At 39.4% G+C, this 25,364-nt stretch overlaps 1 protein-coding gene across 12 annotated transcripts in view; it reads left to right on the plus strand.

The window, feature by feature from the left end:
- Positions 1 to 25,364, plus strand: part of PHTF1 (putative homeodomain transcription factor 1) — a 77,062-nt gene that overhangs the window by 4,812 nt on the left and 46,886 nt on the right. For 11 of the 12 annotated variants that reach the window (XM_021090723.1, XM_021090726.1, XM_021090725.1 and 8 more), the window contains exon 4: positions 24,845 to 24,914. The exons of the other annotated variant lie outside the window; for it this stretch is intronic. In XM_021090723.1, the coding sequence (XP_020946382.1) occupies positions 24,845 to 24,914 (70 nt within the window). The remainder of the gene's footprint in view (positions 1 to 24,844; positions 24,915 to 25,364) is intronic. 12 annotated transcript variants of the gene reach the window in all.

Genomic DNA, 25,364 nt, shown 5'->3' on the forward strand with positions numbered 1-25,364 from the left:
ATGGTGACAGATTATAAGTAGACTTATCTTTGTGGTCATTTTGAAATGTATAGAAATATGGAATCACTATGTTGTGTAACAGGAACTAACATACTGTTTTAGGTCAATTATATTTCAAAACCAAACAAGCTCATAGAAAAAGAGATCAGATTTGTGATTGCCAGAGGTGGTGGGTTGGGGAAAGAAGAATCAGATGAAGGCAGTTAGATGGTACAAACTTCCAATTATATGATAAATAAGTATTAGGAATGTGGTATATAACATGATAGATATAATTCATGCCTCTGCATGTTATATATGAAAGTTGTTAAAAGAGAGTGAACCCTAAAATTTTTAAAAATAGAGTAAAACCTAAAATAGTGAAAAAAAAACCCAGGAAAACCATTTTTTTTTCATTTTTTAAATTTTGTATCTATATGAGATGATGGATGTTCCCTAATTTACTGTCATCAATTCATGATATATGTCAGTCAAATCATTATGCTCTACACCTTAAAACATTCAGTGCCATATGTCAATTATATCTCAATAAAACCGCAGGAAAAGCGACATGGAACTAAGAAATGTCTAATTACACTCTTGTTATTTAATACACTAGGAAAGGCTATACATTCAAATATTTTGAATATTTAAAAAATGGTTGGAGTTCCCGTCATGGCTCAGTGGTTAACGAATCTGACTAGGAACCATGGGGTTGAGGGTTTGATCCCTGGCCTTGCTCAGTGGGTTTAGGATCTGGTATTGCCGTGAGCTGTGGTGTAGGTCGCAGACGTGGTTCAGATCCCGCGTTGCTGCGGCTTTGGGTATAGGCTGGCGGCTACAGCTCTGATTTGACCCCTAGCCTGGGAACATCCATGTGCCGCGGGAGTGGCCCTAGAAATGGCAAAATGACAGAAAAAAAAAAAAAAAAGAAAAGAAACAAAAAAATGGATAAGGAGTTCCCTGTGGCACAGCAGGTTAAGGACCTGGCATTGTCCCTGCAGTGATTGAGGTTGCTACTATGGCACAGGTTCGATTCCTGGCCAGGGAGCTTACACATGCTTCAGGCACAGCCAAAAAAAAATTAAAAATTAAAAATTTTAAAAATAAAAACTGTTGAGAGGCTCCTTGCCCAAGCTGAAGTGAAGTTGCCACTGGAGTGTGTCCCAGACCCCCTGAGGACACACAGGTTCACCTGCTTGGTTCAGAAGCCCGAGTGATGGAAGGGAAGGGCCCCTCACGCACCTGGTCACCACAACACCCTGAAGGCTAGGACCAGCCCCTTCCAGGTGGGGGCCACTTCAGTGATGAGCATCAGGTCAAGGTCAAAGTCAGAGGTTCCAGACCCACTGGGGCCACCCCTGCCTGTGTCCAGGGCAGTGACTTGGTGGGACAGTAGAATGGATTCTGAGTTCTGGGCATAGTCTAGATCGTGATTTGGGCAATGGCTACAGGAGTGTGAATAATTTGTAAATAATCATCAAGCACTACAATTACTATCTGTTAGGCTTCACTATATAATTACTTCAATAAATGTTTATTATAAAAAAACTGCAAGAAAAAATTCTACCCCAAGCATAATATGGAGCTTTTAATAAACTATCATCCTGATTTATTTTTCGAAAATTTATCATAAATATAAGTATAAAAATCTTATACTGAAGCCAATAATGTATAGAACAGATTAACTACCATAAACAAGGGGGATAGCTGAGAAATGTGTCATTGATTTAACATTCGAAAATAAATTAACGTAAAAAAAGAAAATAATGTAACATAAATTAATAGACTAAAGGTCAGAACCGCATGATCTTTTCAGTAGAGACAGAACAAACCTTTGACAAAATTCAGGATGCATCAATGATATAGTAGAAATAGTAAGTAATTTCTTCAGTCTGTCAAAGGGTGTCTGTTAAAAACTTACAGCTAACACGGTACTTAAAGATTAAAAACTGAGGGCTTTGCCCCTCAAATCAGGAGCAAAGCAAGGATGTTTGCGCTCTCCGCAACTCTTTAATGTTGTACTAGGGAGTCCCGTCAGTGCAGTAAGGCAAGGAAAAAAAAGACATTGAGATGGGAAAGAAAATGAAAATTGCCTTTATTCAGGATGACGTGATCCTATATGTAGAAAATCCTGAGATATTATTAACAACAAATGAGTTTAGCAAGATCCCTAGATAAAAGGTCAGTATATGCGCATTCCCATCGTGGTGCGGGGGAAATGAATCCAAGTGGGGACCATGAGGTTGCGAGTTCGCAGATGCCGCTCAGATCACACGTTGCTCTGGCTCTGGCATAGGCCGGCAGCTGTAGCTCGGACTGGACTCCTAGCCTAGGAACCTCTGTATGCCATGGGTGTGGCCCTAAAAAGCAAAAAAAAAAAAAAATCAGTATACAAAAATTACTTATTTTTTCTGTATACCAGCAATGAGTATTCCAAAAATGAAATTAAGAAATCAACTCATTCACAATGGCATCAAAAAGGATAAAACAAGATTGACAGAACATTGTAAATCAGCTGTAATGGAGAAAATAAAAAATATTAAAACATTTACAAAAAGGTTAAAACACTTAGGAATGAGTTTAACATAGAATGTATAAGATGGTAATTCTCTCCAAATTGTATCTATAGCTTCACTGTAATCCCTTTAAAATTCCAACATTCTTTTTTTGTTTTTGGTAGAAATTGATAAGCTAATTCTAAAGTTGATAAGGAATGCAAAGGACCTAGAAAGTTGAAAACAAGGTTTAAAAAGAGTAACAAAGTTAGGGGACTTACTGGATTTCAAAATTTACTGTAAAGCTGTAAGTGATCCAGATAAAGTAGGCTTTTTTCTTTTTCAGCCACACCTGTGGCAATTGGAAGTTCCTGGGCCAGGCATCAAATCCGAGCTGCAGCTGTGACCTATGCCACAGCTGTGGCAATGCTGGATCCTAACTCAGTGTGCCACAGCAGGAACTCCAGATAGTATAGTATTGGCATGAGTAATAGATCAACGAACAGGATAGAAAATCTAGGAATAAATCCTTACAGTTTTGATAAATTGATTTTTATAGAGATGCCAAAACAATTCAATGAAGAAATGATAGTCTTGTCAACAAATGGTTCTGGAACATTTGAATATCCAGAAGAATAAACATGAGCTTTGATTTTTACCTCACTCTGCACACAAAAGTTACATAAAAGGACCATGTGGCTTAGTGGGTTTAAAGACCTGATATAGCCTCCTTGAGGATGTGGGGTCGATCACTGGCCTCACTGAGTGGGTTAAGGATCTGGTGTTGCCACAAGCTGTGGCATAGGCCTGCAGCTCCGACTTGACTCTTAGCCTGGAAATGTCCAAATGTCTCAGGTGCAGCCTAAAAAGGAAAAAAAAAAAAAAAAAAAAAAAAAAAGGATCTTAGATGTACGTGTAAGAACTAAAAGTCTAAGGTTTTCTAGAAAGACATAGAAGATCTTTGGGAAAGGCAAAGATTTCTTAGGAACATAGGTATAAAAGAAAAATTCTGATAAATTGGGGCTTATCAGAAATTAAAACTTTTCTTCAAAATATCCCATTTTAAAAAAATGGGAAAAAGCACACCCACAGACTGGGGAAAAATATTTTCAAATCGTATGTATAATGGAGTATTTGTACCTATAATACATAAAGGACTCCTACATATCAATAAGAAGACAAAAAACTCAATTTAAAAATGGGCAAGGAGTTCCCGTCCTGGCTTAGTGGTTAACGAACCTGACTAGTATCCATGAGGACATGAGTTCGATCCCTGACCTTGCTCAGTGGGTTAAGGATCTGGCGTTGCCGTGAGCTGTGCTGTAGGTTGCAGACACGGCTCGGATCTGGCGTTGCTGTGGCTGTGGTGTAGGCCAGCCGCTACAGTTCCGATTAGACCCCTAACCTGGGAACCTCCATATGCTGCAGGCACATATGCCTCAGACAAAAGACCAAAAAATATATATAATAAAATAAAATAAATAAAATGGGCAAAAGATTTGAATAGCTGTATCACCAAAGACAGCACATGAATGACTGGGCCCATTAAAAGATGTTCCACATTATCCATCAGTCATTAGGGAAGTAAAAATTAAAACCATGATGAGATGCTACTGTGCACCTATTAGAATGGCTAAAATTTAAAGTAAGTGCTGGCCGGGACCTGGAGGGACTAGAACTCTCGAACACTGCTGGTGGGGATGGAAAGTGGAAAATAATTTGATGGTTTCTTAAAAATTTAAATATGTGTTTCTCCTATGACTCAGCATTTCCATCCCCAGGTATGTCCTCAAGAGAAATAAAAACATATGAGCACATGCAAGTGTTCATAGCAGTGCTATTCATAATTGCCAAAAACTAGAAAAAAAGTCCAAATGGCCCATCAACTTGTGAGTAGATAAACAAATGTGTTAGATCCATGCAGTGGAATATGACTGGGCAATAAAAATTATTAATACATGCTACAGCATGAAGTAACCTCAGAAATGTTATGCTAAGTGAAAGGGGCCAGACACAACAATACTGTGTGTTTCGGTTTATATGAAATTTCTAGAAAAGGCAAATCTAGAGAAACAGAAAGCAGATCAGTGTTCATCTATAGCCGGGGGATGGGAACAGAGATTTATTGCCATTGTCTTTCAGGTGATGGAAATATTCTAAAATTTGAATGTGATGATAACTCTATAAATTTACCAGAAATCTACCAAATTATTTACTAAAACTATGCACCTAAAAATGAGTGCGTTTTATAGTGTGTTAATTGTACTTCAATATAGCTGTTTTCTTAATCACACCAATGGAAAATAGGAGAAATCATAATGTAGCACATAGAAATTCATATATCTTCTAAAATTTCTTAATAAAATATATTAAGTCAACTATGTCTAGATACTCATGTCACAACAGAAGAAAGGGTGGGGGAAAAAACTGTAACTGCAATGTATACCTCTAAGGATAACCTGACCCCCTTGATGTACAGTGGGAAAAAAAAAATATGTATATTAAGTCTAAGGTCTAACATTATTTAGCGTGAAGCTCAACTTAGTTCTCTCCTAAAAATTGAATAAATCAAGAATTGCTCTTATTACTATTTAATATGCTGAGATATATTTGCTAAGATGAGCAGAACAGTCTAATTTTATCTTTGCTTTAAAATATTTTTCTTGGGGAGGTTCCTCTGTGGCCCAGTGGGTTAAGAATATGACTGCAGGAGTTCCTGTCGTGGCTCAGTGGATAACGAATCCGACTAGGAACCATGAGGTTGCAGGTTCCATCCCTGGCCTCGCTCAGTGGATTAAGGATCTGGCATTGCTGTGCGCTGGGATGTATGTAGGTCACAGATGCGGCTCAGATCCAATGTTGCTGTGGCTGTGGTGTAGGCTGGCAGCTGTAGCTCCAATTGGACTCCTAGCCTGGGAACCTCCATGTGCCATGGGTGTGGCCCTAAAAAGCAAAAAAATAAAAATAAAAAATAAGAACCTCAGGAATTAGATGCATCAGGTATTGCTACAGTTATAAGGTAGAACTGAAAGTAGAATTGTCTGCATATATGAATAAATGGGAATAAACCCCTCCCCACATTCTCTTCTTACTCTACATAGCCTCAGAGTCACCTTTATCTTCCTCTGAGACGAAATTGAAGTTTGCTCTCTGGAGAGGCTGACCCGAGAAGTTCTGAATTATGGAATACCATACACAAATGAGGTGCACTAATAAAGGGGATTAAATAAAAGTCTGGTGGCCCGGCTGATGATCCCTGAACAGAAGACTGGATTTCTTTTTGCAAAAGCTGACTAGAAAGACCTAAACAAGCGAGGGCTGGTTACCCCTCTGTAGTGAAGCTGCTGTTCAACAGCTCCCAACACTGCACCTTTGCACTCCACATTTTAGCACCTCATTCTTTTTCTTTTCGTTCTTCTTTTTTTTTCTCTTTTTGCTTTATAGGGCTGCACCTGCAGCATATGGAAGTTCCCAGGCTAAGGGTTGAATTGGAGCTACAGCTGCCTGCCTACCCCACAGCCACAGCAATGTGGGATCCAAGCCGTGTCTGCGACCGTGTCTACACCACAGCTCAGGCCAACGCTGGATTCTTAACCCACTGAGCAAGGCCAGGGATGGAACCCGCCATCCTCATGGATACTAGTCGGGTTTGCAAGCTGCTGAGCCGCAACAGGAATTCCCTAGTACGTCATTCGTAAGTATAAATAAATAATTGAAGATGCTAAACTATCTGAGACCTAAAGACAAAGAAGGAAAGAGATTTAAAAAATGATACAGGAATCAGGAGTTCCCGTCGTAGTGCAGCAGAGGTGAATCCGACTAGGAGCCGTGAGGTTTCAGGTTTGATCCCAGGCCTTGCTCAGTGGGTTAAAGATCCGGCGTTACTGTGAGCTGTGGTGTAGGTTGCAGATGTGGCTCGGATCTGGCGTTGCTGTGGCTCTGTCATAGGCTGGTGGCAACTGCTTTGATAGGACCCCTAGCCTGGGAATCTCCATATGCTGCAGGTGTGGCCCTAAAAAAGACAAAAAATAAAAATAAAAAATGATATAGGAATCATAAGAATACTGTTTTAAAAGATAATTGATATATTTAAAGAATTGGATACTATTTGGGGAAAAAAAAGTGATCAGTAGATGAAAAAGTAGGAGAACCAGAAAATAAAAATAACCCAAAGAAATCCAGTAGAAAAATTGGAAGATAAAGTTGAAGCCATTTCCCAGAAAAATAGTATGCAAGAACCAGGAAAAAGAAAACAGAAAAGTGAGTACAATTCATGCGGGAAGCCTAACATCCAACTAAGTGTTCCAGTAAAAGGAAACACATGGAGGAGGAGAAGTCACTTAATAAGTAATGTAAAAAAAATTTCCCAGAACTGAAATACACATACCAATCAAAAGGATGTTTTGAACAATGAGCATCTATACTAAGAAACATCATTATGAAATTTCAGAACTAAATTTTAGAAAAATTCAATTCAATCTACATGTGTTTCTCCTGTGAGTCTCCCTTACCACTCACACAAAACACCACTCCTGGTCACCGAATGTGTGGTGGTTTTTCCCCCCTCCAGGCAATTCTATGTGACACCAGCTGGGTGTCCTACAATTCAACTCGATTCTGATGCTGTGTACCTGGATGTAGTGTCAGCGCCTACAAGTTAAGGCCTCAGTCCCACAAGACTGCTCCTACCCACTTTGGATGCCAATTGCAAGCAGCAGGTCCTAGGTTATCCCCACCTTCTGTCCAGTTTGGCCCCAACTCAGAGGTTCCCACAACCTTCTCAGTTTAATTAATTTCCTAGGGTGGTTTACAGAACTCAGGGAAATGCTTCCTTAAACATTTTATCAGTTAATGAAAGGATATGATAAAGGATGAGATGAATAGCCAGATGAAGAGATAGCAGGGTAAGGTCTGGGAGGGTCCCGAACACAGGAGTTTCTGTCCCTGTGGAGTTTGGGGTAGGTCACCCTACCAGGGTGGATGTGTTCAGCAACCTGGAAGCTCTCTGAATCCTTATTGGCATTTTTATGGAGAATGCATCAAGTGGGCATGACTAATCATTAACTCTGTTCTCAGTCCTTCTCCCTTCTCAAGGGAATGGGAAGTGGGGCTGAAAATTCCAAGCTTCTAATCATGGCTTGTTCCTTCTGGTGACCAGCCCTCATCCAGGAGCCCTCCAGGAGCCCACCTAGAGTTGCTTCATTAGAACAAAAGGTACACTTGTTACCCAGGAAATTATAAGGGTTTCAGGAGCTCTGTGTCAAGAACTGGGGACAGGAGTTCCCTTCATGGCACAGTGGAAACGAATCTGATTAGAAACCATGAGGTTGTGGGTTCCATCCCTGGCCTTGCTCAGTGCGTTAAGGATCTGGCGTTGCCTTGAGCTGTGGTATAGGTTGCAGATGCCGCTCAAATCTGGCATTGCTGTGGCTGTGGCTCTGGTGTAGGCCGGCAGCTACAGCTCTGATTCGACCCCTAGCCTGGGAACCTCCATATGCCGCGGGTGCAGCCCTATAAAGACAAAAAAAAAAAAAAAAAAAGAACTGGGGACAGAGACCAATATAAATTTCTTATTATGTCATAACATCATAAAAACACTGGGAATTAGAGCCTGGGTTACGCAGGGAGTAGGGAGAAGGATCAAAACAGATCATAGACAAGATTGGGAGTCAGAATGACATTGGGCCTCTCAGCAGCAACTTCTGGCTCATCTGGAAGCTAGAAGATGATGGGCCTTTTAATTCTCAGAGAAAATGACTTTCAACCTAAAATTTTATGCCCAGCCTATTAACCGAGTATAAAAATACCACATGAAGACATATTTAGACCATCACAGTCTAAAAAAAATGTACACTCATTTCCCCTTTCTCAGAGGAGGACATGTGAGTAAACCGTAAAAGGAATCCATAGTGTCAGGAAACAGGACAGCCAACACAGGGGTAAACAGATTCTAGGATAATTAAGATGAAAGTTCATTTATTAGACCTAGAAAATAACAAGACCAGAAAGGAACAGGAGGTCAGAAAACTTGGTATACAGACATTTTCAAAGAGGAAAAAAAGAAAGTGGTGTTTGTTGTGTTTGAGCATATTGGGAGCAGGTCTGTACACTTATAGAGAGTTGCTGGAGTTCCCGTAGTGGCTCAGTGGTTGACAAATCTGACTAGGAACCATGAGGTTGCGGGTTCAGTCCCTGGCCTTGCTCAGTGGATTAAGGATCTGGCGTCGCCATGAGCTGTGGTGTAGGTTGCAGACGAGGCTCAGATCTGGCGTGGCTGTGGCTGTGGTGTAGGCTGGCAGCTGCAGCTCCGATTGGACCCCTAGCCTGGGAACCTCCATATGCTGCAGGAGCTGCCCAAGAAATGGCAAAAAGACAAAAAACAAACAAACAAAAAAACACTTATAGAGAGTTGCAAAATGAATTAGTAATAGATACGTTTATCATAGATGGCCTTTATTATGTTGCGTTTCTTTGCCTCCATACTCACTTTGTTGGGAATTTTTTTTTTTTTATCATAAATGGTTGTTGAATTTGGTAAAGTGGTTTCCCTGTATTTATTGAGATGATAATATGATTTTTATCCTTCATTTGGATAATGTAATATATCACATTGATTTGTGGATATTGAACAATCCTTATGTCCCTGAAATACAGTATATGATCCTTTAAATGTATTGTTGAATTCATTTTGCAAATATTTTGTTTAGAATTTCTGCATCTATATTCATTAGAGATATTGGCTTGAAAATTTTTTTTTTTTTTTTTTTTTTTTGTCTTTTTGCTATTTCTTGGGCCGCTCCCGCGGCATATGGAGGTTCCCAGGCTAGGGGTCGAATTGGAGCTGTAGCCGCCAGCCTACACCAGAGCCACAGCAACTCAGGATCCGAGCCTCGTCTGCAACCTACACCACAGCTCATGGCAACGCCGGATCATTAACCCACTGAGCAAGGGCAGGGACTGAACCCGCAACCTCATGGTTCCTAGTCAGATTCGTTAACCACTGCGCCACGATAGGAACTCCAAATTTTTTTTTAATAATATGCTTGTCTGGTTTTAATTTCAGGGTAATACTGACTTCCTAAAATGAATTTGGAAGTGTTCCTCTTCTTCTTTTTTTGGAAGAGTTTGCGAAGAATTGGTATTAATTCTTATTTGAATGTTTGGTAGAATTCACCAGTGAGGCCATGTGGTCTTAGACTTTCATTTATTTGGAGGGTTTTTTTTGTTTTGTGGTTTTTTTTTTTTTTGGTCTTTTTGCCATTTCTTGGGCTGCTCCCATGGCATATGGAAGTTTAATCGGAGCTGTAGCTGCCGGCGTACGCCAGGGCCACAGCAACACGGGATCCGAGCCGCGTCTGTAACCGACACCACAAGCTCACGGCAATGCTGGGTCCTAACCCACTGAGCAAGGCCAGGGATTGAACCCACAACCTCATGGTTCCTAGTCGGATTCGTTAACCACTGAGCCACGGTGGGAACTCCTATTTGGAGGTTTTTGATTACTGATCCCATCTCCTTACTAATAATTGGTCTGTTCAAATTTTCTGTTTCCTCATGATTCCATCTTGGTAAGTTACGTGTTTCTAGAAGTTTATCCACTTCTAAAATGTCCAGTTTGTTGGTGTATAATTGTTCGGTAGTCTCTTTTGACCCTTTGTGTTTCTGTGGTATCAGTTGTCATGTCTCCTCTTTCATTTCTGACTTTATTTATGAGGTTTTTTTTTTCGTGGTGAAGCTAGCTGAAGTTTTGTCTATTTTTTCTTTTCAAAAAAACAGCTCTTAGTTTTGTTGATCTTTTCTATTATCTTTTTAGTTGCTGTTTATTTCTGCTCAGATCTTTATTTCCTTTTATCAACTAACTTTGGGCTTCATTTGTTCTTTTTTCCTAGTCCCTTGGAGTATAAAGTTAGGTTTATATTTATAATCTTTCTTGTTTCTTAATATAGGCATTTACCACTAGGAACTCCCCCTTTTAATCTGCTTTTTTTTTCTGAATCCCATAAGTTTTGGTATGCTATATTTCTTTTTTTTTTCATTTTTAAACGTTTTATTGACTTATAGTTGATTTATAATTCTGTAATAATTTCTGCTCTACAACAACGTGATTCAGTTATACACATACACATATCCACTCTTTTTCAGATTCTTTTCCCATATAGGTTATCACAGAATATTGGGGAGAGTTCCTTGTGCTATGTAGCAGGTGTCCTTTTACCCTCTGTCATATATACAGTAGTATGTATATGCCAAACCCAAACCCCCCCATCTATCCCTCCCCAACAACTGTCCCCTTTGGTAACAATATGTTTGTCTGTGAAGTCTGAGTCTATTTCTGTTCTGTAAATAAGTTCATTTGTATCATTTTTTTTAGATTTCACCTGTAAGTGATATCATATGATGTTTGCCTTTCTGTTTATGACTTTTTCACTTAGTGTGATAGTCTTCAGGTCCATCCATGTTGCTGCAAATGGCATTGCTTTATTTTTTATGACTGAGTAATACGCCATGTATATATGTATCACATCTTTATCCATCCATTCCTATTTCAATGGACATTTAGGTTGCTTCCATGTTTTGGCTATTGTAAATAACGCTGCACTGCACATTGAGGTGCATGTATTTTTTTGATTTGGAGTTTCCTCTGGATATATGCCTAGGAATGGCATTGCTGTATCAGATGTTATTTCTATTTTTAGTTTTTTTGAGGAACCTCCATACTGTTTTCCACTGTAGTTGAACCAATTTACATTCCCACCAATGGTGTAGGAGGGCTACTTTTGCTTTGTATCCGCTCTAGTATTGTTTGTAGACTTTTTGATGATGGCCATTCTGACCCACATGAGGTGGTACCTCAAAGTAGTTTTGATTTGCATTTCTCTAATAATTAGTGATATGAGCATCTTTTCATGCGTTTTTTGCCATCTGTCTGTCTTCTTTAGAGAAATGTCTATACAGATCTTCTCCCACTTTTTAATTGGGTTGTTCTTTTTTTGATAGTGAGCTGTTGAGTTGCTTGTATATTTTGGAGATTAATGTCTTGTCAGTCACTTTATTTGCAAATATGTTCTCCCATTCTGTGGCTTGTCGTTTTATTTTGTTTATGCATTTCTTTGCTGTGCAAAGCTTTTAAGTTTATATAAATCCCGTTTATTTTTGTTTTTATTTTCATTATTCTAGGAGGTGGTTCTGTAATTTATGCCAAAGAGGATTCTGCTTATGTTTTTTTCTAAGGGTTTTATAGTATTTAGTCTTATATTTAGGTTTTTAATCCATTTTGAGTTTTTTTTTTTTTTGCATGGTATAAGAGAGTGTTCTAATTTCATTCTTTTACATGTAGCTATCCAGTTTTTTCAGCACCACTTATTGAAGAGACTGTCTTTTCTGTATTGTATAATCTTGCCTCCTTTGTTATAGATTAGGTGACCATAGGTGTGTGGGTTTCTTTCTGGGCTCTCTATCCTGTTCTGTTGATCTTTATTCTGGTTTTTGTGCCAGTACCATACTGCTTTGATGATTGTATCTTTTTTTGTTGTTGTTGTTGTTGTTGTTGCTATTTCTTGGGCTGCTCCCGCGGCATATGGAGGTTCCCGGGCTAGGGGTCCAATCAGAGCTGTAGCCACCGGCCTACACCAGAGCCACAGCAACGCGGGATCCGAGCCGCGTCTGCAACCTACACCACAGCTCACAGCAACGCCGGATCCTTAACCCACTGAGCAAGGGCAGGGACCGAACCCGCAACCTCATGGTTCCTAGTCGGATTCGTTAACCACTGCGCCACGACAGGAACTCCTGATGATTGTATCTTTGTAGTAGAGTCTGAAGCCAGGAGCCGGATTCTTCCAGTTCCATTTTTTCCCCCTCAGGATTGCTTTGGCTGTTTGGAGTCTTTTGTTTCCATGCAAATTTTAGAGTTTTTTGTTCTAGTTCTGTGAAAAATGCCTTTGGTACTTTGATAGGGATTGCATTGAATCTGTAGATTGCCTTGGGTAGCATAGTCATTTTGACAACATTGATTTCTTTCAATCCAAGAGCATATTTATCTTTCCATCTGTGTCATCTTCAATTTCTTTCAACAGTGTCTTATAGTTTTTGCAGTTTAGGTGTTTTGCCTCCTTAGGTAGGTTTATTTCTAGGTATTTTATTCTTTTTGATGTGATGATAAATGGGATTGTTTCCTTAATTTCTCTCTCTGATCTTTTGTTGTTAATGTATAGAAATGTGAGAGATTTCTGTGTCTTAATTTTTATCCTGCAACTTTATTGAATTCATTGATGGGCTCTAATAGCTTTCTGATAGCATCTTTAGTATTTTCCATGTATAGTATTTTCATGTCATCTGCAAACAGTCATAGTTTTACTTCTTCCTGTCCAATTTGGATTCCTTTTATTTCTTTTTCTTCTCTGATTGTCATGGCTAGGACTTCCAAAACTATGTGGAATAAAAGTGGCAAGAGTGGACTTCCTTGTCTTGTTCTTGATCTTAGCAGAAATTCTTTCAACTTTTCACCAATGATTTTAGCTGTGGGCTTGTCATATATAGCCTTTATTATGTTGAGTTAGGTTCTGTCTATGCCCACTTTTTGGAGTTTTTTTTAATTTAATTTAATTTTTTTTAATCAAAAATGGGTGTTCGGTTTTTCTTCAAAAGCTTTTGCTGCATTTGTTGAGATGATCATATAGTTTTTATTCTTCAATGTGTTAATGTGCTGTATCACACCGGTTGATTTGCTGATACTGAAAAATTCTTGCATCCCTGGGATAAATCCCACTTGGTCATGGTGTATGATCCTTTTAACGTATTATTGGATTTGGTTTTCTAGTATTTTGTTGAGGATTTTTGCATCTATACTCATCAGTGATATTGGCCTATAATTTTCTTTTTTTGTGGCATCTTTGTCTGGTTTTGGTATCAGGATGATGGTAGCCTCAGAATAAGTTTAGGAGTATTCCTTCCTTTGCCTTTGATGGAATAGTTTCAGGATAGGTGTTAACTGCTCTCTAAGTATTTGATAGAATTTGCCTGTGGAGCCAGCCACCCACTCATGGGCTTTTGTTTGTTGGAAGCTTTTAAATCAGAGTTTCAATTTCAGTACTTTTTATTGGTCTGCTTGTATTTTCTATTTCTTTGTGCTTCAGTCTTGGAAGATTGTACCTTTCTATTTCTTCTAGGTGGTCCATTTTATTGGCATATAGGTCCTTGTAATAGTCTTTCAAGATCCTTTGTATTTCTGTGATGTCCGTTGTAACTTCTCCTTTTTCATTTCCAATTTTACTGATTTAAGCCCTCCTCTCCCTTTTTTTCTGGATGAGTCTGCCTAAGGGTTTATAAATTTTGTTGATCTTTTGTAAAAACCAGCTTTTAATTTCACTGATCTTTTCTATTGTTTTCCTCATTTCTATTTCATTTATTTTTGTTCTGATCTTTATGATTTCTTTCCATCTACCAATAGCAGGTTTGTTCTTCTTTCTCTAGTTGATTTAGGTGTAAGGTTAGGTTGTTTATTTGAGATTTTTCTTGTTTGCTGAGATAAGCTTGTATTGCTATAAACTTCCCTCTTAGAACTGCTGCATCCTGTAGGTTTTATATCATTGTGTTTTCATTTTCATTTGTCTCTAGGTATTTTTTGATTTCCTTTTTGATGTCTTCAGTGATCCATTGGTTGTTTAGTAGTATATTATTTAGTCTCCACACGTTCGTGTTTTCTGCAGTTTTGTTGTGGTTGTTGTTGACTTCTAGTCTTACACCATTGTGGTCAGAAAAGATGCTTGATATGATTTCAATTTTTTTTAATTTACTGAGACTTGATTTATGGCCTGGAATGTGATCTATTCTGTAGAATGTTCCATGTGTGCTTGAGATGAATGTGTATTCTCTTGCTTTTTGATGGAATCTTTTTAAAATTTATTTTTAACTAATTAATTAAAAAATTTTTTTGAAGTATAGTTGGTTTACAATGAAAAAAAAAAAAAAAAAAAAAAAAAAAAAAAAAAAAAAAAAAAAAAAATTTTTTTGAAGTATAGTTGGTTTACAATGTTGTGGTAATTTCTGCTGTACAACAAAGTGATTCATTTATACATATACATATAGCCATTCTTTTTGAGATTATTTTCCCATATAGGTTGTCACGTAATAATGAGTAGAGTTCCCTGTGCTATACAGCAAGTCCTTGTTGACAATCCATTTCATATACAATAGTGTGCATATGCCATTCCCAAACCTCCAGTTCTTCCTTCTCCTCATTGGCCTTCACCGTGGAATGCTCTGGGTGTTCCTCTTCCCAACGCCAGACCCCCAGACTGGGGAACCTGATGTGGAGATCTCTCACTCCTGTGATATAATTATTTTCCAGTTTTTGAGTTGCCCACCTGGTGGGTATGGGATATGCTCATATCACAAAAACATCCCTCCTACTGTCTCCTTGTTACTTCTTCTTTGTCTTTGGGTGCAGAATATCTTTTGGGTAGTTTCTAGTCCTTTTTGTCAATGGTTGTTCAACAGTTAGTTGTGATTTTGATGTTTTTGTGAGAGGAGGCGATCTTGAGTCCTTGTACTCTGCCGTCTTCTCTCTAATCCTGAAGTCCATTTGGTCTAATATGTTTCTTAAGGCTATTGTTTCATTATTATTTTTTAGAAGGATTTGTATTCAATTCATTTAAACTGAAAAAACAAAACTTTACACATTTCTCTTATCCTCTACTGCCCACCTCTTGCAACCACCAGTCTGCTCTTATCTGTATCTATGAGCATGGTTTTGTTTGTAAATTCTACGTATATGAGAAATCATTCAGTATTTTTTTTTCGTCATGGCTCTGCGGTTAATGAACTAGGATCCCTGAGGATGCGGGTTCCATCCCTGGCCTTGCTCAGTGGGTTAAGGATCTGGTGTTGCCGAGATCTGTGGTATAGGTCGAAAATGTGGCTCAGATCCCATGTTCCTGTGGCTGTGGCGTTAGGCCAGCAGCTGTAGCTCTGATTTGACCCCTGGCCTGGGAAACTCCACATGCCACGAGTGTGGCCCTAAAAGGCAAAACAAACAAACAAACAAAAAACAGACTACAGTGAGTATCACCTCATACCTGTTAGGAGGACAATTATCAGAGAAGTCAAAAGATAATAAGTATTGGCGAGGCTGTAGAGAATAGGGAACCCTTGTGTACTGTTGGTGGGAATGTAAATCGGTACAGCTGTTATGGAAAAGAGTATGGAGGCTCCTCAAAAAATTAAAAATAGAATTACCTTGTGATCCAGCAATCCCTCTTCAAAGGAAATGAATTCCTTGCTTGAGATAGCTGGACTTCCCATTCATTGCAGCATTATTCATAGTAGTCAAGATATGGAAACAAACTGTGTCCATTGACAGATGAATGGGTAAAGGGAACATGCCCTATCTCTTTATCTGTCTCATGTGGTAGAATGTTATAAACCTTAAAAAAGAAGGAAGTACTGCCATTAGTGACAACACAGAGGAGTCTGAAGGGCATCATAGTAAGTGAAAAAAGCCAAACACAGAAAGCAGATCCTGCAAAATCTCACTTAGATGCAGAATCTAGAAAAGTCAAACTCAGAAGCAGAGAGGAGAATAGTCAGCAGGGCTGAGAGGTGGGGGACATGGGCGTGTTGGTCAAAGGTTACAGACTTGTAGTTAAAAGATGAATAAATTTGGGAGATCTAGTATACAGCATGTTGGAGTTCCCATCCTGGTTCAGTGGTAATGAACCCGACTAGTACCCATGAGGATGTGGGTTCAGTCCCTGGCCTCACTCTGTGGGTTAAGGATCCAGTATTGCTGTGAGCTGTGGTGTAGCTGCAGACATGGCTCAGATCCCCTGTTGGTGTGGCTGTGGTGTAGGCCTCAGCTGCAACTCTGATTCAACCCCTTGCTTGGGAACTTCGTTATGCCATAGGTGCAGACCTAAAAAGCAAAAGCAAAACAAAACAAACCAGCATGGTGACTGTAGTTTATAAGATTGTCTTGTATACTTTAAACTTGCAAAGAGTAGATTTCAAATGTTCACAACACATACACAAAATGCTAACAGTTTGAATTGATGGATAATAAGCTTGATTGTGGTAATTATTTCACAGTGTGTGTGTGTGTGTGTGTATGTGTGTATATATATATCAAAACATCACATTGTATATCTTCAATATATACAGTTTTTATTGCCAATCATACCGCAATATATATATATATATGAGGGGAATGAGAAAATTAACAATTTCAGGACAAACAATTTCTAAGAAAGGAAATAAAAGCATTGGTTACTACTTGACTTAGATGGGAACACGTTTAATGTAATCATAATACTATAACATCAATTTTTTTTTAATCTTTTGTCTTTTTTTAGGGCTGCACCTGTAGCATATGGAGGTTCCCAGGCTAGAGGTCTAATTGGAGCTGTTGTTGCTGGCCTATGCCAGAGCCACAGCAACGCCAGATCCAAGCCACTGGATCTTCGACCTGCACCACAGCTCACGGCAATGCCGGACCCTTAACCCACTGAGTGAGGCCAGGGATCAAACCTGCAACCTCATAGTTCCTAGTGGGATTTGTTTCTGATGTGCCAGAATGGGAACTCCATCATCAAATATTGCGTTAACTAAAATTTCGACAAAACTATATGGGGGAAACTATAGGGCATGCGGCAGGGCATGTGTATGTGTGTTTGGTGGTGTAACTGTAATCATTGCCAACTCTTGGCATGCGTCTTGCATTGTTTTTAAGTACTTCTCTCTCTCTGTCTCACTCTCTTAATTGATCCTGATGACAGTCCCATGAGCTGGAAGTGTTACCATTCTCATTTTACAGGTGAAGGAGCTGAGGTGCAGAAAAGCTAAGTAGGAAAGCTATCTCCTCATCTTCAACAGTTAAGAAGTGAGTGGAGAGCATCTAAAATTGAAGAAAGCACTTATTTAGAAGTAAGGCACATCTTATTTAGAAGTAGGAAGGAAGAAATAACTAGGATGTAGGAAACAAGAGGAAGGAAGGGTGAGGCTACAAAGAGTTTTTTTTAGCCTTGTGATATATGGGTTTTTTTGTTGTTGTTTTTTTGTTTTTTGTTTTTTTGCTTTTTAGGGTCGCACCTGTGGCATGTGGAGGTTCTCGGGCTAGAGGTCAGATCAGAGCTATAGCTGCCAGCCTACACCACAGCCACAGAAAAATGAGATCCAAGCCATGTCTGCAGTCTACACCGCAGCTCACGGCAATGCTGGATCCATAAACCCACTGAGTGAGGCCAGGGATCCAACCTGCATCCTCATGGATGCTTGTCAGATTCATTTCCACTGAGCCATAATGGGAACTCCATGTAATATATGTATTTTATTTTTTATTTTTTAATGTATTTTAATAAAAATAAAGATTTAATGTAATTTGCCTTCCATAATATATACATATTGAATGAAGTTTCCTGAGTAATAAGATTGGTATAGATAATCCATGAGATAGATGAATAAATGCATAGATGGAGGTATGTAAATGTATAGGTGTATAGATATACCACCAGCAAAAACAACACATCTCATCAAGATTTAGGCATAAGCTTTGGAATCAGAATTAAATGTGTATTATAGTAATTTTCTTAATTATTCAGTCCCCTACCTGTAAGAGATTATGATGGCGTCACCTTTTGTCACGTGATTTGCAGTGCCTTCCTGATTTCCAGCTCGGCTGGCGGCCTGTGAGCAGAATGTGACCTCCCTGCCCTTTGGCGTCTTTTACTTTTCCCTTTTAGTGAGAAGTTAGTGCTGCAGTTGGGGTTTAGAATTCTTCTGTGGCTTAGCTTCACACTGATCCCACATTTTGAATTACCAAGACTTCTGGATTCGACCTTCTATATTTTTTGACTATGAATGCTTTTCCCAGTTTATGCTTCTGATGCCTGGACTGACCTGTTGTCTGTACTCACTGGTCCACAAACCATTACCTGCAGCCAAACTCGCTGGAGCACCCTGTACATGCTTATTGTCTGTCTAAGTCAGCTTTTATGCACCGGCGGCACACACCCTAAAATACCACCCGCCCTTTACAGACAAAATTTGTCCACTCCTGATCTAGATTACTGGAGCAGATTTTTTTTTTTTTTCTTTTCTTTTAGGGCCGCAGCATTTGGAAATTCCCAGGCTAGGGGTCAAATGGGAGCTGCAGCCGTTGGCCTACACCACAGCCACTGCAACAATCCAAGCTGAATCTGCAACCTACACCGCAGCTCACAGCAATGCCAGATCCTTAACCCACTCAGTGGGGCCAGGGATTGAACTCACATCCTTATGCATACTAGTCAGGTTCCTTTCTGCTGAACCCCAATGGGAACTCTCAGAGTAGCTCTTTTAGCTCTTTGTTTACGTTGTCGCCCCCCATAATCACTGAAGCCAACTTATTGTTACTTTGTTTTTTTTTGTTTTGTCTTTTTGCCATTTCTTGGGCCGCTCCTTCGGCATATGGAGGTTCCCGGGCTAGAGGTCAAATCGGAGCTGCAGCTGCCAGCCTACGCCAGAGCCACAGCAACGCAGGATCCGAGCCGTGTCTGTGACCTACACCACAGCTCACGGCAACGCCGGAACCTTGACCCACTGAGCAAGGGCAGGGATCGAACCCGCAACCTCATGGTTCCTAGTCAGATTCGTTAACCACTGCGCCACGACGGGAACACCTGTTTTTGTTTTAATACAAATCTGATTGTTGTTCTCATATTTAAAACTGTTGTCTGACTTCCTAGTATCTTTACAATAAATGCAGACTCAGCGTGATGATAATCTTTAAAATCTGGCTTTTATTTACCTCTCTGATTTTTCTCTCTCATACTTTAACCCCCGTTCCCTTCCACTCTGCTTTAGGCCTTTTGAACTTTCTTCAGTTTTTGTCATGCTGTCTCTTATTTCTCGGTTTTCTCATATACTTTTCTTAATGTCCCCTCTTGCTACACCCCCATGTTCATCTTTACAAATTCTTGTGCCTCCTTCAGGTCTCAGAACAGGTGTTATTTCCTTTGGAAGTCTTTCTTGGACTGCTTAAATCTGACTTAGGTGTCTTACCCATGTCCCTGTAGTGCTCTACTTGCCTTGTCATTGTTCCTTTGTTGTTCATCATCTGCCCTCAATCGAGTGACTTCTCTCTTTGTGCCTGACTGCTATCCGGTAGTGCAGAATCAATGGCAATAAAATGGACATCTCAGCACCCTGAGAGAGAGAGAGAGACGTGTTACAGGGTTTCACTTGTCTTTTATTCCCTGTTAAATGTGGAGCCTGACAAAATAGCAGCAGTCTTTCTAGTGCTTTTGTCCCTCTGCCTAAAAGTAGGAACTACACTGGTCGGGCGCTTCTGAGCTTTGATGATGTTACACAGCTATGTGGAGACAAACAGTAGAGAGGACTGAATACAGCCTGTAGCTGGGCTCTGCAGAAAGCTTCCAGACCATTTCCAGATAACTAGTGCAGAGTTAGCCTAATTCTTTCCTTCAGTTTTCCCCTGGGCTGCTAGGTTGTGGCCAATATGCAGATTCACTTACAGCTCCAGGGTTTAATCCCATTACCTTTCAGAGGCTTGCAGTTTTAGCTCAAACAAAATCTCTCCCTCCATTTAATCAATGCATTTTGTACTGTCTAGTGAGAGGCAGGATGTGTAGCCGTTTGTAGTGAAAATGAATGGGTTAGAGTCTCTATGTCTTATTTTTTGTTCTTGTTTTTTTTTGTTTTTTGAAATTGAGGAATAATTGATTTAGAAGTTTGCTGGTGGCTCAGCAGGTTAAGGATCTGGCACTGGTCATTGCTGTGGCTTGGATCACTGCTGTGGTGTAGGTTTGATCCCTGGCCCTGGACCTTCTGCATGCTACAGGCGGGGCCAAAAAAAAAAAAGAATAGTTGACTTACAGTGTTTCAGGTGTACAGCAAGCAAAACAATCAGTTATACATATGTTATATGTGTGTGTGTGTATATATATATGTATATATATATATTCTTTTTCAGATTCTTTTCCATTATCGTTTTACAAGATAAGAATATAGTTCCCTGTGCTATAAGCAGGTCCTTGTTATTTATCTGTATTATATATAGTAGTGAATATCTGCTAATCCCAAACTCCTAACTTATCCCTTCACCTTTTTCCCCTTTGGTAACTATGAGTTTATTTTCTGTGTCTGTGAGTCTATTTCTGTTCTATGAATAAGTTCAAAACCATATGATATCACTTATATGTGGAATCTTTTCAAAAAAGATACAAATGTGCCTTGTTTTTGTCATGTGTAAAGTGCAGAAGATCAAGGTGCCTGTCTCACACAACAGTTGTGAGGACTAAATGAGTCAAACAAATTAATGTAAGTTTATGTAAAATGCCGAGAAGAGTGGCTGGCACGTTTTCCCTTATTATATATGCTATGGAATGTGTAGGCGAAAAAAGAAGGCTCCTAAAACAAAAGCATGGGATGTGTTTTTTATTCTTCCTCAGCAGAAAAATACATGAAAGTATTTAGTGACTTTGGCATCTGTCTCAAGAACAGTGGTAATAAATTTCTGAGTGACTTCTGTCCTCTTAGGAAAGAAAAAGTGATGAGGGAGGTTCAGGGGGCATTTCCTTCCGGAACCCTGGAACTTTCGTCCTTATAGTCTGTCTTCCCTTCAGTGCTGTGCGCTCTTTGGAGGTAGAACTGTTCTTCGACCTCCTTATTACTGTATTCTTAGTTCAAGCAGAGTGTCTGGATTGTAAAAAAAATGCATTGCTTTATTTGTTGACTAAGTGATTGAATGAATATTTTTCTGTTGCTAAGGGAAGTTTTCCTGGTTTGGTATTTACCTTTAGTTAATGCTAATTCTGATTCTATAACATTGTGAGACCTTTAGAATGCAAAGAAAGTAGAAAAATTCATTTGGCTCTAGAGTTAAGGGACTCTAAGCTTCTTTAGTTAGGAAAGTACTGATGCAAATGTCCCAAGGCCTATGTCTGATAGAATACAATACAGTGATATTTTTACTTTTTAAATGTTAATTTCTGATTTTTTTTTTTTTATTGGTCTTTTTGCCATTTTCTTGGGCCCTCTCTTGAGGCATATGGAGGTTCCCAGGCTAGGGGTCAAATCGGAGCTGTAGCCTCCGGCCTACACTAGAGTCACAGCAATGCGGGATCTAGCCACATCTGCAATCCATACCACAGCTCATGGCAACACTGGATCCCTAACCCATTGAGAAAGGCCAGGGATTGAACCCGCAACCTCATGGTTGCTAGTCGGACTTGTCAACCACTGAGCCACTATGGGAACTCCCCTAATTTCTGATTTTGAATGTGACACAAGATCATTGTTATTCCCATGAAATTACACATATTTCAAAAATTAGCGCACCTGCTTTTCCATAGGGTTCCTTTTTCCTCTGAAATGTCTAAATTTCAAAATTTTATTCTTTCTTAGACTTAATTTAATTATATTTAGAATTTTCAAATGAGAGGGTAAAATCTGCAGTTTGTAGTTAACTGGATAGAAACATAGGATTCACTTAAGAGGAATTGACTGCATCTATTTAAACAGAACTAAAGATTAATACCGGCTCAATATCAGAAGTGAGGAAATAGCAAATTATTGTGACATTTAGTTTTTACATAGTTTTATTTTATTTTATTTTTTGCTTTTTAGGGCCATACCTATGGAAGTTCCCAGGCTAGGGGTCAGACTGGTGCTCTAGCTGCTGGCCTATGCCACAGCAATGCAGGATCTGAGCTGTGTCTGCAGCCTACACCACAGCTCCTGGCAATGCCAGATCCCTGACCCACTCATCAAGGCCAGGGATCGAACCCGCATTCTCATGGTTACTAGTCAAATTTGTTTCTACTGCACCACAATGGGAACTCCCTAACTGTTACTTAATTTAATAGTTAAATATCTAACTTAAAAAAACTTGATTGGGCATTAGCGTGTGCAAGTGTTAATTGAGGATGAAATTAAAACTCACCTTTTAAAAGTTTTATTTATCAATGGTAAAAAAACAAAACTATGATGCAAACCGGGAGTTCGAAACACAAAACATAATTCACAGATTTGCTTTTATTTGTAATATACAGCACGGTTATCATGACTTTCAAATCCAGAGTTTTTCCCTATAAAACCATTGTTTATGTGTGTTGATAAAATAAAACATATTTAGTAAATATGAACATACAGGTTTCCCCCATTATCTGAAAATAGAGCATTCCTATGAAACTTTTCCTAAGCCGAAGTGGTGTAAAGCGAAGAAGTAATTAATTATCTTAGGACATTTGCTGACAGATGCACAAAATAAATGGAGACATAGCACAGATGCTCACAGACACAGTTCAAAGCTCCGGGGCCTTGATGCTGAGACACTGAGTATAGCGCCTGGGGAAGGAGCGTGGTGGGGCCCTCTCCCTGCTCAGATGTGCACTGTAAGGGCTCCTGCAAAGCAATCCCTGAATGCTATTTGTGCTCTTTGCCTTTTTCTGTGATATAGCTTATATGTGGAATCTAAAAAAATTGTACAAATGAACTTGCTTATAAAACAGACTGATAGGCATAGACAACAAACTTATGGTTATCAAAGGGGAAAGGTGAGAGAGGGGTAAATTGGGAGCTTGGGATTAGCAGATACACAATACTGCATATAAAACCGATAACCAGCAAGGACCTACTCTACAGCACAGTGAACTATATTCAGTATCTTGTAATAACTTATAATGGAACAGAATCTAAAAATGAAACTTGTGAACATCATGAATAAAGTGAGGATTCAGGAGCTCTTGTCTTGGCTCAGAGGAAACAAGTCTGACTAGCATCCATGAGGATGCAGGATCGATCCCTGGCCTCGCTCAGTGGGTTAAGAATCGGGTGTGCCATGAGCCGTGCTGTGGGTTGCACACGTGGCTCGGATTTGGCATGGCTGTGGCTGTGGTGTAGGCTGGCAGCTGTAGCTCTGATTTGACCCCTAGCCTGGGAACCACCACATGCCACACATGTGGCCCTAAAAAGACAATAAATAAATAAATACATAAATAAATAAAGTGAGGATTCAGGGGAAAAAAACAATTCACATTCCAAGGATCAGGAATCAGAATGGCATTGGAGTTTGCAACAGCAGCATTGGAAAGTAGAAAACAATGGAATAGTATCTTAATTCCTGAGGGAAACTTAAAATTCTACATCTAGTGTACCTTTTAATGAAGCACAGGGGTAGCATGAATTGGTATTCAGGCATGCAGGATTAAAAACACTGTGTTCTGTGAGCATTTTCTCTGGAAGCTGCTGAAAGACATGCTCCCAGAAGACATGGATCTAGAAATAATGGACTCATCGCAGAGAGAGGGGCAGGGATTGCCAGTATGAGAGTGAGAAGTTCTGGGGTGACAGCTGGGCAGCAGGCCCAGCGAGCATCTAGTCCATTGCAGCAGGAAGACAGGGGGTCCTTGGGAAGGGGCTTCCACGGTTTTTGTTTTTTAAGGGAAGAAAGGAATCTGATTAATTTTTTGGTATTTGAGTATTTGGAAAATGAGAAATATTTTCACTAACCTCACAGAGTAACTGGAAGAATATAAATGTAGCTTACAAGGAAAGATTTTTTTTTTGTCCTTTTAGGGTCACTCCTGAGGCATATGGAAATTTCAAGGCTAGGGGTCAAATCAGAGCTGCAGCCGCCGGCCTACACCACAATCACAGCATTGTAGGATCCGAATCACTTCTTCGACCTACACCACAGCTCATAGCCATGCCAGATCCTTAACCCACTGAGCGGGGCTAGGGATCAAACCCGCATCCTCATGGATACTACTTAGGTTCCATACTGCTGAGCCACAACAGGAACCCCCACAAGGAATGATTTTCATAGTGATCAAACTGTAACTACTGATTACTGATTTGTCAAAAATTAATTGACTATATTGTGAAGATATATTTTTGGGGGGTGGGGTCAGAATGTGGAGATTAGTGGAGATTAAGAGAGCTCAATTCTCATTAACTGTATTAGGAATCCATAGATGATTTGTAAAATCAATTAAGTTAAAAAATATCAGTCTGAACATATTATTTAGCCTATGTAAGTAAATACCAAGAGAAACAGCTAAAAAAAGATGAAAGTTATTTGTTTGTAATGACTGAAATTGGGAGGAGAGGTGAGGTGGATCAGGGGAGTACTGTTTTTTACTTACTGACCTTTTGGTGCTGTTTGATTATTTTTAAAGATGATAGAAGCATTTGCATGCATTACTTGGTAAAACTAAAAACTAAAGCAAATGTCAATGGGCAGGTTCCTTTAAGGAGCACTAGGATTCAAGTGGACCCAGTGAAAGAGAAAAAGAAACATAAGTTTACCTTTTGTTTTAAAAGGGCTTTTTAAACTTTGTTTACTTTTGGTTTTCTGTTTTGGTTTATTCTAGGGCTTCAAAAACAAACCAAAAAAGATGGGTCACATAAAGGCAGATTTGATTGATGTGGACTTAATCAGAGGTGAGTTCTAAGGTTGTCTTGTTTCTTAGGTATATCATTACATTATTTCATAGCGGTACTAAAGATTCTTTTCCCACATCTTCCCTGTTTGATGGTGTACTTTCATTTCCAAAAGCGATGTTCTTCCCTCATCATTCAGGCTTTAGCATTTTTCTCCCCTTTGCTGAATACCGTGTGGCTCTGTAAATTACACGGTTTCCATGAGGGCGAAGGAGGGCTGGACTTGGAGGCTTACTGCTGTGTAATCAAAATATATTATGTACCATTCAAACAAGCCTGCCTTTTTTTGAACTCCTGATCTAGTGTTTGAGGCAAGAAGTTAGTGTCGGTAAGGAACACCTAAGAGGATTCTTTTTAACTGAACGGGTTATGTGCTGATTTTTGCTCTCATCTGTTTTTATATCCTGTTACACGTGGGCTAATGTTAGTACAGTGTATATCAATGTTTGA

The sequence above is a fragment of the Sus scrofa genome, chromosome 4, assembly GCF_000003025.6.
Source record: "Sus scrofa isolate TJ Tabasco breed Duroc chromosome 4, Sscrofa11.1, whole genome shotgun sequence".
In the NCBI taxonomy this organism is placed as follows: Eukaryota; Metazoa; Chordata; class Mammalia; order Artiodactyla; family Suidae; genus Sus; species Sus scrofa.